This window comes from Salvelinus fontinalis, chromosome 12 (genome assembly GCF_029448725.1).
Source record: "Salvelinus fontinalis isolate EN_2023a chromosome 12, ASM2944872v1, whole genome shotgun sequence".
Taxonomy (NCBI): Eukaryota; Metazoa; Chordata; class Actinopteri; order Salmoniformes; family Salmonidae; genus Salvelinus; species Salvelinus fontinalis.
In genome coordinates this window covers 39,485,914-39,499,017 of record NC_074676.1, presented here as the reverse complement: position 1 = coordinate 39,499,017, position 13,104 = coordinate 39,485,914, and the positions used below count along the sequence as shown (strand labels likewise).

Sequence of the window (13,104 nt, the reverse complement as noted above, 5' to 3'; positions counted from 1 at the left end):
TGATATCCCCCTCTCGCTGTCTCCCTCCTTAATATCCACCTCTCGCTGTCTCCCTCTAGATATCCCCCTCTCACTGTCTCCCTCTTAATATCCCCCTCTCGCTGTCTTCCTCCTTGATATCCCCCTCTCGCTGTCTCCCTCCTTAATATCCCCCTCTCGCTGTCTCCCTCTCACTGTCTTCCTCCTTGATATCCCCCTCTCGCTGTCTCCCTCTTAATATCCCCCTCTCGCTGTCTCCCTCTAGATATCCCCCTCTCGCTGTCTCCCTCTTAATATCCCCCTCTCGCTGTCTCCCTCTTAATATCCCCTTCTCGCTGTCTCCCTCTTAATATCCCCCTCTCGCCGTCTTCCTCTAGATATCCCCCTCTCGCTGTCTCCCTCTTAATATCCCCCACTCACTGTCTTCCTCCTTGATATCCCCCTCTCGCTGTCTCCCTCTTGATATCCCACACACTGTCTTCCTCCTTGATATCCCCCTCTCGCTGTCTCCCTCCTTAATATACCCCTCTCACTGTCGTCCTCCTTGATATCCCCCTCTCGCTGTCTTCCTCCTTAATATACCCCTCTCAGTGTCTTCCTCCTTGATATCCCCCTCTCGCTGTCTCCCTCTTAATATCCCCCTCTCGCTGTCTTCCTCCTTAATATCCCCCTCTCACTGTCTTCCTCCTTAATATCCCCCTCTCACTGTCTTCCTCCTTGATATCCCCCTCTCGCTGTCTCCCTCTTAATATCCCCCTCTCGCTGTCTCCCTCTTAATATCCCCCTCTCACTGTCTTCCTCCTTAATATCCCCCTCTCACTGTCTTCCTCCTTAATATCCCCCTCTCACTGTCTTCCTCCTTAATATCCCCCTCTCACTGTCTTCCTCCTTAATATCCCCCTCTCACTGTCTTCCTCCTTAATATCCCCCTCTCACTGTCTTCCTCCTTAATATCCCCCTCTCAATGTCTTCCTCCTTAATATCCCCCTCTCACTGTCTCCCTCCTTAATATCCCCCTCTCACTGTCTTCCTCCTTGATATCCCCCTCTCGCTGTCTCCCTCCTTAATATCCCCCTCTTTCTGTCTCCCTCTTAATATCCCCCTCACGCTGTCTTCCTCCTTGATATCCCCCTCTCGCTGTCTCCCTCTTAATATCCCCCTCTCGCTGTCTTCCTCCTTAATATCCCCCTCTCACTGTCTCCCTCTTAATATCCCCTTCTCGCTGTCTCCCTCCTTAATATCCCCCTCTCACTGTCTCCCTCTTAATATCCCCCTCTCACTGTCTCCCTCTTAATATCCCCCTCTCGCTGTCTTCCTCCTTGATATCCCCCTCTCGCTGTCTCCCTCTTAATATCCCCCTCTCGCTGTCTTCCTCCTTAATATCCCCCTCTCACTGTCTCCCTCTAGATATCCCCCTCTCACTGTCTCCCTCTTAATATCCCCCTCTCGCTGTCTCCCTCCTTAATATCCCCCTCTCGCTGTCTTCCTCCTTAATATCCCCCTCTCGCTGTCTCCCTCTTAATATCCCCCTCTCGCTGTCTTCCTCCTTGATATCCCCTCTCGCTGTCTCCCTCTCAATATCCCCCTCTCGCTGTCTCCCTCTTGATATCCCACACACTGTCTTCCTCCTTGATATCCCCCTCTCGCTGTCTCCCTCCTTAATATCCCCCTCTCACTGTCTTCCTCCTTAATATCCCCCTCTCACTGTCTTCCTCCTTAATATCCCCCTCTCACTGTCTTCCTCCTTAATATCCCCCTCTCACTGTCTTCCTCCTTAATATCCCCCTCTCACTGTCTTCCTCCTTAATATCCCCCTCTCACTGTCTTCCTCCTTAATATCCCCCTCTCACTGTCTTCCTCCTTAATATCCCCCTCTCAATGTCTTCCTCCTTAATATCCCCCTCTCACTGTCTCCCTCCTTAATATCCCCCTCTCACTGTCTTCCTCCTTGATATCCCCCTCTCGCTGTCTCCCTCCTTAATATCCCCCTCTTTCTGTCTCCCTCTTAATATCCCCCTCACGCTGTCTTCCTCCTTGATATCCCCCTCTCGCTGTCTCCCTCTTAATATCCCCCTCTCGCTGTCTTCCTCCTTAATATCCCTCTCTCACTGTCTCCCTCTTAATATCCCCTTCTCGCTGTCTCCCTCCTTAATATCCCCCTCTCACTGTCTCCCTCTTAATATCCCCCTCTCACTGTCTCCCTCTTAATATCCCCCTCTCGCTGTCTTCCTCCTTGATATCCCCCTCTCGCTGTCTCCCTCTTAATATCCCTCTCTCGCTGTCTTCCTCCTTAATATCCCCCTCTCACTGTCTCCCTCTAGATATCCCCCTCTCACTGTCTCCCTCTTAATATCCCCCTCTCGCTGTCTCCCTCCTTAATATCCCCCTCTCGCTGTCTTCCTCCTTAATATCCCCCTCTCGCTGTCTCCCTCTTAATATCCCCCTCTCGCTGTCTTCCTCCTTGATATCCCCTCTCGCTGTCTCCCTCTCAATATCCCCCTCTCGCTGTCTCCCTCTTGATATCCCACACACTGTCTTCCTCCTTGATATCCCCCTCTCGCTGTCTCCCTCCTTAATATCCCCCTCTCACTGTCTCCCTCCTTAATATCCCCCTCTCACTGTCTCCCTCCTTAATATCCCCCTCTCACTGTCTCCCTCCTTAATATCCCCCTCTCGCTGTCTTCCTCCTTGATATCCCCCTCTCGCTGTCTTCCTCCTTAATATCCCCCTCTCGCTGTCTCCCTCTAGATATCCCCCTCTCGCTGTCTCCCTCTAGATATCCCCCTCTCGCTGTCTCCCTCCTTAATATCCCCCTCTTGCTGTCTCCCTCCTTAATATCCCCCTCTCGCTGTCTCCCTCCTTAATATCCCCCTCTTGCTGTCTCCCTCTTAATATCCCCCTCTCGCTGTCTCCCTCTTAATATCCCCCTCTCGCTGTCTTCCTCCTTAATATCCCCCTCTCGCTGTCTCCCTCCTTAATATCCCCCTCTCGCTGTCTCCCTCCTTAATATCCCCCTCTCACTGTCTCCCTCTAGATATCCCCCTCTCGCTGTCTCCCTCCTTGATATCCCCCTCTCCCTGTCTTCCTCCTTAATATCCCCCTCTCACTGTCTCCCTCTAGATATCCCCCTCTCGCTGTCTCCCTCTTTGATATCCCCCTCTCACTGTCTCCCTCTAGATATCCCCCTCTCACTGTCTCCCTCCTTAATATCCCCCTCTCGCTGTCTCCCTCCTTAATATCCCCCTCTCGCTGTCTCCCTCTAGATATCCCCCTCTCGCTGTCTCCCTCCTTAATATCCCCCTCTTGCTGTCTCCCTCCTTAATATCCCCCTCTCTCTGTCTCCCTCCTTAATATCCCCCTCTCGCTGTCTTACTCTTTAATATCCCCCTCTTGCTGTCTCCCTCTTAATATCTCACACTCGCTGTCTCCCTCTTAATATCCCCCTCTTGCTGTCTTCCTCCTTGATATCCCCTCTTGCTGTCTCCCTCTAGATATCCCCCTCTCACTGTCTCCCTCCTTAATATCCCCCTCTTGCTGTCTCCCTCCTTAATATCCCCCTCTCGCTGTCTCCCTCTAGATATCCCCCTCTCGCTGTCTCCCTCCTTAATATCCCCCTCTTGCTGTCTCCCTCCTTAATATACCCCTCTCACTGTCTCCCTCCTTAATATCCCCCTCTCGCTGTCTTACTCTTTAATATCCCCCTCTTGCTGTCTCCCTCTTAATATCTCACACTCGCTGTCTCCCTCTTAATATCCCCCTCTCGCTGTCTTCCTCCTTGATATCCCCTCTCGCTGTCTCCCTCTCAATATCCCCCTCTCGCTGTCTCCCTCTTGATATCCCACACACTGTCTTCCTCCTTGATATCCCCCTCTCGCTGTCTCCCTCCTTAATATCCCCCTCTCACTGTCTTCCTCCTTAATATCCCCCTCTCACTGTCTTCCTCCTTAATATCCCCCTCTCACTGTCTTCCTCCTTAATATCCCCCTCTCACTGTCTTCCTCCTTAATATCCCCCTCTCACTGTCTTCCTCCTTAATATCCCCCTCTCACTGTCTTCCTCCTTAATATCCCCCTCTCACTGTCTTCCTCCTTAATATCCCCCTCTCAATGTCTTCCTCCTTAATATCCCCCTCTCACTGTCTCCCTCCTTAATATCCCCCTCTCACTGTCTTCCTCCTTGATATCCCCCTCTCGCTGTCTCCCTCCTTAATATCCCCCTCTTTCTGTCTCCCTCTTAATATCCCCCTCACGCTGTCTTCCTCCTTGATATCCCCCTCTCGCTGTCTCCCTCTTAATATCCCCCTCTCGCTGTCTTCCTCCTTAATATCCCCCTCTCACTGTCTCCCTCTTAATATCCCCTTCTCGCTGTCTCCCTCCTTAATATCCCCCTCTCACTGTCTCCCTCTTAATATCCCCCTCTCACTGTCTCCCTCTTAATATCCCCCTCTCGCTGTCTTCCTCCTTGATATCCCCCTCTCGCTGTCTCCCTCTTAATATCCCCCTCTCGCTGTCTTCCTCCTTAATATCCCCCTCTCACTGTCTCCCTCTAGATATCCCCCTCTCACTGTCTCCCTCTTAATATCCCCCTCTCGCTGTCTCCCTCCTTAATATCCCCCTCTCGCTGTCTTCCTCCTTAATATCCCTCTCTCGCTGTCTCCCTCTTAATATCCCCCTCTCGCTGTCTTCCTCCTTGATATCCCCTCTCGCTGTCTCCCTCTCAATATCCCCCTCTCGCTGTCTCCCTCTTGATATCCCACACACTGTCTTCCTCCTTGATATCCCCCTCTCGCTGTCTCCCTCCTTAATATCCCCCTCTCACTGTCTCCCTCCTTAATATCCCCCTCTCACTGTCTCCCTCCTTAATATCCCCCTCTCACTGTCTCCCTCCTTAATATCCCCCTCTCGCTGTCTTCCTCCTTGATATCCCCCTCTCGCTGTCTCCCTCTAGATATCCCCCTCTCGCTGTCTCCCTCTAGATATCCCCCTCTCGCTGTCTCCCTCCTTAATATCCCCCTCTTGCTGTCTCCCTCCTTAATATCCCCCTCTCGCTGTCTCCCTCCTTAATATCCCCCTCTTGCTGTCTCCCTCTTAATATCCCCCTCTCGCTGTCTCCCTCTTAATATCCCCCTCTCGCTGTCTTCCTCCTTAATATCCCCCTCTCGTTGTCTCCCTCCTTAATATCCCCCTCTCACTGTCTTCCTCCTTAATATCCCCCTCTCACTGTCTCCCTCTAGATATCCCCCTCTCGCTGTCTCCCTCTTTGATATCCCCCTCTCACTGTCTCCCTCTAGATATCCCCCTCTCACTGTCTCCCTCCTTAATATCCCCCTCTCGCTGTCTCCCTCCTTAATATCCCCCTCTCGCTGTCTCCCTCTAGATATCCCCCTCTCGCTGTCTCCCTCCTTAATATCCCCCTCTTGCTGTCTCCCTCCTTAATATCCCCATCTCACTGTCTCCCTCCTTAATATCCCCCTCTCGATGTCTTACTCTTTAATATCCCCCTCTTGCTGTCTCCCTCTTAATATCTCACACTCGCTGTCTCCCTCTTAATATCCCCCTCTTGCTGTCTTCCTCCTTGATATCCCCTCTTGCTGTCTCCCTCTAGATATCCCACTCTCACTGTTTCCCTCCTTAATATCCCCCTCTCACTGTCTTCCTCCTTAATATCCCCCTCTCGCTGTCTTCCTCCTTAATATCCCCCTCTCGCTGTCTCCCTCTTAATATCCCCCTCTCGCTGTCTTCCTCCTTAATATCCCCCTCTCGCTGTCTTCCTCCTTAATATCCCCCTCTCACTGTCTCCCTCTTAATATCCCCCTCTCGCTGTCTCCCTCTTAATATCCCCCTCTCGCTGTCTTCCTCCTTAATATCCCCCTCTCACTGTCTCCCTCTAGATATCCCCCTCTCACTGTCTCCCTCTTAATATCCCCCTCTCGCTGTCTTCCTCCTTGATATCCCCCTCTCGCTGTCTCCCTCCTTAATATCCCCCTCTCGCTGTCTCCCTCTCACTGTCTTCCTCCTTGATATCCCCCTCTCGCTGTCTCCCTCTTAATATCCCCCTCTCGCTGTCTCCCTCTAGATATCCCCCTCTCGCTGTCTCCCTCTTAATATCCCCCTCTCGCTGTCTCCCTCTTAATATCCCCCTCTCGCTGTCTCCCTCTTAATATCCCCCTCTCGCCGTCTTCCTCTAGATATCCCCCTCTCGCTGTCTCCCTCTTAATATCCCCCACTCACTGTCTTCCTCCTTGATATCCCCCTCTCGCTGTCTCCCTCTTGATATCCCACACACTGTCTTCCTCCTTGATATCCCCCTCTCGCTGTCTCCCTCCTTAATATACCCCTCTCACTGTCTTCCTCCTTGATATCCCCCTCTCGCTGTCTCCCTCTTAATATCCCCCTCTCGCTGTCTCCCTCTTAATATCCCCCTCTCACTGTCTTCCTCCTTAATATCCCCCTCTCACTGTCTTCCTCCTTAATATCCCCCTCTCACTGTCTTCCTCCTTGATATCCCCCTCTCGCTGTCTCCCTCTTAATATCCCCCTCTCGCTGTCTCCCTCTTAATATCCCCCTCTCACTGTCTTCCTCCTTAATATCCCCCTCTCACTGTCTTCCTCCTTAATATCCCCCTCTCACTGTCTTCCTCCTTAATATCCCCCTCTCACTGTCTTCCTCCTTAATATCCCCCTCTCACTGTCTTCCTCCTTAATATCCCCCTCTCAATGTCTTCCTCCTTAATATCCCCCTCTCACTGTCTCCCTCCTTAATATCCCCCTCTCACTGTCTTCCTCCTTGATATCCCCCTCTCGCTGTCTCCCTCTTAATATCCCCCTCTTTCTGTCTCCCTCTTAATATCCCCCTCACGCTGTCTTCCTCCTTGATATCCCCCTCTCGCTGTCTCCCTCTTAATATCCCCCTCTCGCTGTCTTCCTCCTTAATATCCTCCTCTCACTGTCTCCCTCTTAATATCCCCTTCTCGCTGTCTCCCTCCTTAATATCCCCCTCTCACTGTCTCCCTCTTAATATCCCCCTCTCACTGTCTCCCTCTTAATATCCCCCTCTCGCTGTCTTCCTCCTTGATATCCCCCTCTCGCTGTCTCCCTCTTAATATCCCCCTCTCGCTGTCTTCCTCCTTAATATCCCCCTCTCACTGTCTCCCTCTAGATATCCCCCTCTCACTGTCTCCCTCTTAATATCCCCCTCTCGCTGTCTCCCTCCTTAATATCCCCCTCTCGCTGTCTTCCTCCTTAATATCCCCTTCTCGCTGTCTCCCTCTTAATATCCCCCTCTCGCTGTCTTCCTCCTTGATATCCCCCTCTCGCTGTCTCCCTCTCAATATCCCCCTCTCGCTGTCTCCCTCTTGATATCCCACACACTGTCTTCCTCCTTGATATCCCCCTCTCGCTGTCTCCCTCCTTAATATCCCCCTCTCACTGTCTCCCTCCTTAATATCCCCCTCTCACTGTCTCCCTCCTTAATATCCCCCTCTCGCTGTCTTCCTCCTTGATATCCCCCTCTCGCTGTCTTCCTCCTTAATATCCCCCTCTCGCTGTCTCCCTCTAGATATCCCCCTCTCGCTGTCTCCCTCTAGATATCCCCCTCTCGCTGTCTCCCTCCTTAATATCCCCCTCTTGCTGTCTCCCTCCTTAATATCCCCCTCTCGCTGTCTCCCTCCTTAATATCCCCCTCTTGCTGTCTCCCTCTTAATATCCCCCTCTCGCTGTCTCCCTCTTAATATCCCCCTCTCGCTGTCTTCCTCCTTAATATCCCCCTCTCGCTGTCTCCCTCCTTAATATCCCCCTCTCGCTGTCTTCCTCCTTAATATCCCCCTCTCACTGTCTCCCTCTAGATATCCCCCTCTCGCTGTCTCCCTCTTTGATATCCCCCTCTCACTGTCTCCCTCTAGATATCCCCCTCTCACTGTCTCCCTCCTTAATATCCCCCTCTCGCTGTCTTCCTCCTTGATATCCCCCTCTCGCTGTCTTCCTCCTTAATATCCCCCTCTCGCTGTCTCCCTCTAGATATCCCCCTCTCGCTGTCTCCCTCTAGATATCCCCCTCTCGCTGTCTCCCTCCTTAATATCCCCCTCTTGCTGTCTCCCTCCTTAATATCCCCCTCTCGCTGTCTCCCTCCTTAATATCCCCCTCTTGCTGTCTCCCTCTTAATATCCCCCTCTCGCTGTCTCCCTCTTAATATCCCCCTCTCGCTGTCTTCCTCCTTAATATCCCCCTCTCGCTGTCTTCCTCCTTAATATCCCCCTCTCACTGTCTCCCTCCTTAACATCCCCCTCTCGCTGTCTCCCTCCTTAATATCCCCCTCTCGCTGTCTCCCTCTAGATATCCCCCTCTCGCTGTCTCCCTCCTTAATATCCCCCTCTTGCTGTCTCCCTCCTTAATATCCCCCTCTCACTGTCTCCCTCCTTAATATCCCCCTCTCGCTGTCTTACTCTTTAATATCCCCCTCTCGCTGTCTCCCTCTTAATATCTCCCTCTCGCTGTCTCCCTCTTAATATCCCTCTCTTGCTGTCTTCCTCCTTGATATCCCCTCTCGCTGTCTCCCTCGTTAATATCCCCCTCTCGCTGTCTCCCTCCTTAATATCCCCCTCTCGCTGTCTTCCTCCTTGATATCCCCCTCTCACTGTCTCCCTCTTAATATCCCCCTCTCACTGTCTCCCTCTTAATATCCCCCTCTCGCTGTCTTCCTCCTTAATATCCCCCTCTCACTGTCTCCCTCTTAATATCCCCCTCTCGCTGTCTTCCTCCTTAATATCCCCCTCTCACTGTCTCCCTCTTAATATCCCCCTCTCACTGTCTCCCTCTTAATATCCCCCTCTCGCTGTCTCCCTCCTTAATATCCCCCCCTCGCTGTCTCCCTCCTTGATATCCCCCTCTCACTGTCTCCCTCTTAATATCCCCCTCTCACTGTCTCCCTCCTTGATATCCCCCTCTCGCTGTCTCCCTCTTTAATATCCCCCTCTTGCTGTCTCCCTCTTAATATCCCCCTCTCGCTGTCTTCCTCCTTAATATCCCCCTCTCACTGTCTCCCTCTTAATATCCCCCCCTTGCTGTCTCCCTCCTTGATATCCCCCTCTCGCTGTCTTCCTCCTTAATATCCCCCTCTCGCTGTCTCCCTCTTAATATCCCCCTCTCACTGTCTCCCTCCTTGATATCCCCCTCTCGCTGTCTTCCTCCTTAATATCCCCCTCTCGCTGTCTCCCTCTTAATATCCCCCTCTCGCTGTCTCCCTCCTTAATATCCCCCTCTCGCTGTCTCCCTCTTAATATCCCCCTCTCGCTGTCTCCCTCCTTAATATCCCCCTCTCGCTGTCTCCCTCTTAATATCCCCCTCTCGCTGTCTCCCTCCTTAATATCCTCCTCTCGCTGTCTCCCTCTTAATATCCCCCTCTCGCTGTCTCCCTCTTAATATCCCCCTCTCACTGTCTCCCTCCTTGATATCCCCCTCTCGCTGTCTCCCTCCTTAATATCCCCCTCTCACTGTCTTCCTCCTTAATATCCCCCTCTCACTGTCTTCCTCCTTAATATCCCCCTCTCGCTGTCTCCCTCCTTAATATCCCCCTCTCGCTGTCTCCCTCCTTAATATTCCCCTCTCGCTGTCTTCCTCTTTAATATCCCCCTCTCGCTGTCTCCCTCTTCTCGCTGTCTCCCTCTTCAGAAGGTGTCTCTTTTAGTTTCTAAACAACTTTTTTCACCCTCCACCCTTGTCTCCACCCTCCACCCAACCTCCTTTCACCTTTTTTCACCCTCCTCTGTGTCACTCACCTACATCCTGGTCCTCAATCCACCTCTTTTACATTCCTTCCCTCCTTCTTTTTCGTCAGATCCTTCTCCCCCTCATTTTCGTTAGATCCTTCTCTCCCTCATTTTCATCAGATCCCTACCTCCCTCCTTTTCATCAGATTCCTCTCTACTTCCTTTTCGTCAGATTCCTCTCTACTTCCTTTTCATCAGATCCCTCCCTCCCTCCTTTTCGTCAGATGAGACTGTCAGACTGAGAGATGGCATTACAAAGACCCACACTGTGCTCGCTATGGGAGAGCATCCTCAGAGGAAACAGTCCCCACAGGACTCAGCCAAGAGGGTAGCACCAGACCTTGCTATCTGATCACCCAAACGAAGGCAGAAAACAACAACACCCTTTCCAGTTTCTAAACAAAAGCCTGTCTTAGATCTACAGATCAAAGACTCAGCTGTCGCTTTGTCTTTCTCTTCCGGCGCTCAGGATAGTGCAGAGGGACTAGGTCGTACTTGATAAGTTCGATGAGGCGCTCCTCCAGGGTGCTCTTGGTTCGGTATAGGTCGTCGATCTCTGCGGTCGTACTAAGGTAATGACTACGTTTGTCCACCTCGGCCTGCTCCAGTTTCTGCTTTAGCTCCTCACACACCGCCTGGACCGTTGAGAGAGCCTCCTCAGCACTAAATGACAGAGAGATAAGGGAGAGAAAAATATTAAAGTACAAGGCTCTGCATGGTCAATCCGACATCTGCAGTGGCCGTACAGCATTTACTGCGATGCGGACTCCACAGAAGTCAGAGCATTCATATTTCTTGCGCTTCGCGGAGCAGAGCTGAGCTGTTGTGAAGGAAGTTGTCAAGGAAGTTAGATTGTATTTATACAGGACCTCCTGCCCCCACCTACCATCAACTAATCATGTCAATGTGGAGCTATACGAAGCCCTTCGCAGTACGGAGCTCGATTTGGCCTTCGCAAGCCTCCGGAGGCTCTGCAATTGCATCACACTCTCTGTACAGAGCCTCCGGATTGCATTTCTGGAGTAAGCATAAATTGGCTTAAACTGTCCACTGAATATTTGTACAAGTTAATATTCTGTTAACTCATCCCAAATAATGTTGTTGACTTGTCCTATACTAGTATATGTGGCCAAAACATAAATTGGAGAAAAAACACTTCAAAAACCCCACCTCGAACTTGTATCTCAAAAAGATTATTTAAAAAATGCTTGCTATTTCCTCATAGAGCATGATGTCATGTTGGCTTGTTGGCTGAGCTGGCCAATCAGCGGTCTACTTCCATTAATATTTTAATGACTGGTATACGCCCACCCCATTTTTTTGTTGTGGTACTCCCATACATTTCCAACACATAAAAGCTGCTTTTTAACATATTTAATAATAACAACTTTAAATGAATTATAGGCCATATTGCATAGAAATCTGGAAATACTGGACAGTTACTTTAAGAGAATGGAAGAGGGAGTGTGTACGATTACATGGTGTTGACTGTATCAAATCAAATCAAAGTTTATTTGTCACATGCGCCGAATACAGTGAAATGTTTACTTACAGGCTCTAACCAATAGTGCAAAAAAAGTATTAGGTAAACAATAGATGAGTAAAGAAATAAAAACAACAGTAAAAAGACAGTGAAAAACAGTAGCGAGGCTATAAAAGTAGCGAGGCTACATGCAGACACCAGTTAGTCAGGCTGATTGAGGTAGTATGTACATGTAGATATGGTTAAAGTGACTATGTATATATGATGAACAGAGAGTAGCAGTAGCGTACAGAGGGGTTGGCGGATGGCGGGACACAATGCAGATAGCCCGGTTAGCCAATGTGCGGGAGCACTGGTTGGTTGGGCCAATTGAGGTAGTATGTACATATGTACATTAATGTATAGTTAAAGTGACTGTGCATATATGATAAACAGAGAGTAGCAGCAGCGTAAAAGAGGGGTTGGGGGGGCACACAATGCAAATAGTCCAGGTAGCCATTTGATTACCTGTTCAGGAGTCTTATGGCTTGGGGGTAAAAACTGTTGAAAGGCCTTTTTGTCCTAGACTTGGCACTTCGGTACCGCTTGCCATGCGGTAGTAGAGAGAACAGTCTATGACTGGGGTGGCTGGGGTCTTTTACAATTTTTAGGGCCTTCCTCTGCCACCGCCTGGTGTAGAGGTCCTGGGTGGCAGGCAGCAAAGCCCCAGTGATGTACTGGGCTGTACGCACTACCATCTGTAGTGCCTTGCAGTCGGAGGCCGAGTAATTGCCGTACCAGGCAGTGATGCAACCAGTCAGGATGCTCTCGATGTTGCAGCTGTAGAACCTTTTGAGGATCTAAGGACCCATTCCAAATCTTTTTAGTTTCCTGAGGGGGAATAGGCTTTGTCGTGCCCTCTTCATGACTGTCTTGGTGTGTTTGGACCATTCTAGTTTGTTGGTGATGTGGACACCAAGGAACTTGAAGCTCTCAACCTGCTCCACTACAGCCCCGTCGATGAGAATGGGGGCATACTCGGTCCTCCTTTTCCTGTAGTCCACAATCATCTCCTTAGTCTTGGTTACGTTGAGGGATAGGTTGTTATTCTGGCACCACCCGGCCAGGTCTCTGACCTCCTCCCTATAGGCTGTCTCGTCGTTGTCGGTGATCAGGCCTACCACTTTTATGTCGTCTGCAAACTTAATGATGGTGTTGGAGTTGTGCCTGGCCATGCAGTCGTGGGTGAACAGGGAGTATAGGAGGGGACTGAGCACACACCCCTGAGGGGCTCCAGTGTTGAGGATCAGCATGGCAGATGTGTTGTTACCTACCCTTACCACCTGGGGGCGGCCCGTCAGGAAGTCCAGGATCCAGTTGCAGAGGGAGGTGTTTAGTCCCAGGATCCTTAGCTTAGTGATGACCTTTGAGGGTACTATGGTGTTGAACGCTGAGCTGTAGTCAATGAATAGCATTCTCACATAGGTGTTCCTCTTGTCCAGGTGGGAAAGGGCAGTGTGGAGTGCAATAGAGACTGCATCATCTGTGGATCTGTTTGGGCGGTATGCAAATTGGAGTGGGTCTAGGGTTTCTGGGATAATGGTGTTGATGTGAGCCATTACCAGCCTTTCAAAGCACTTCATGGCTACGGATGTGAGTGCTACGGGTCTGTAGTCATTTAAGCAGGTTGCCTTTGTGTTTTTGGGCACAGGGACTAAGGGGGTCTGCTTGAAACATGTTGGTATTACAGACTCAATCAGGGACATAATCTTTGACTCATACACTTACATAAGAGAATAGCAGACAGAATTGTCTTGTCCAATCTGTACGATGCGTTTAAAAATATCTTAAGATGGGCTACTTAGCTCATCTAAATGGAAAGGTTGTTTTCTGTGTGGGGT

At 50.7% G+C, this 13,104-nt stretch overlaps 1 protein-coding gene across 2 annotated transcripts in view; it reads right to left on the bottom strand.

The window, feature by feature from the left end:
* The window catches only part of LOC129867386 (FYVE and coiled-coil domain-containing protein 1-like), a 55,872-nt gene that overhangs the window by 26,100 nt on the left and 16,668 nt on the right, over positions 1 to 13,104 (bottom strand). For both annotated transcript variants that reach the window (XM_055940752.1, XM_055940753.1), the window contains exon 11: positions 10,237 to 10,404. In XM_055940752.1, coding sequence (XP_055796727.1) covers positions 10,237 to 10,404 — 168 coding nt within the window. The remainder of the gene's footprint in view (positions 1 to 10,236; positions 10,405 to 13,104) is intronic.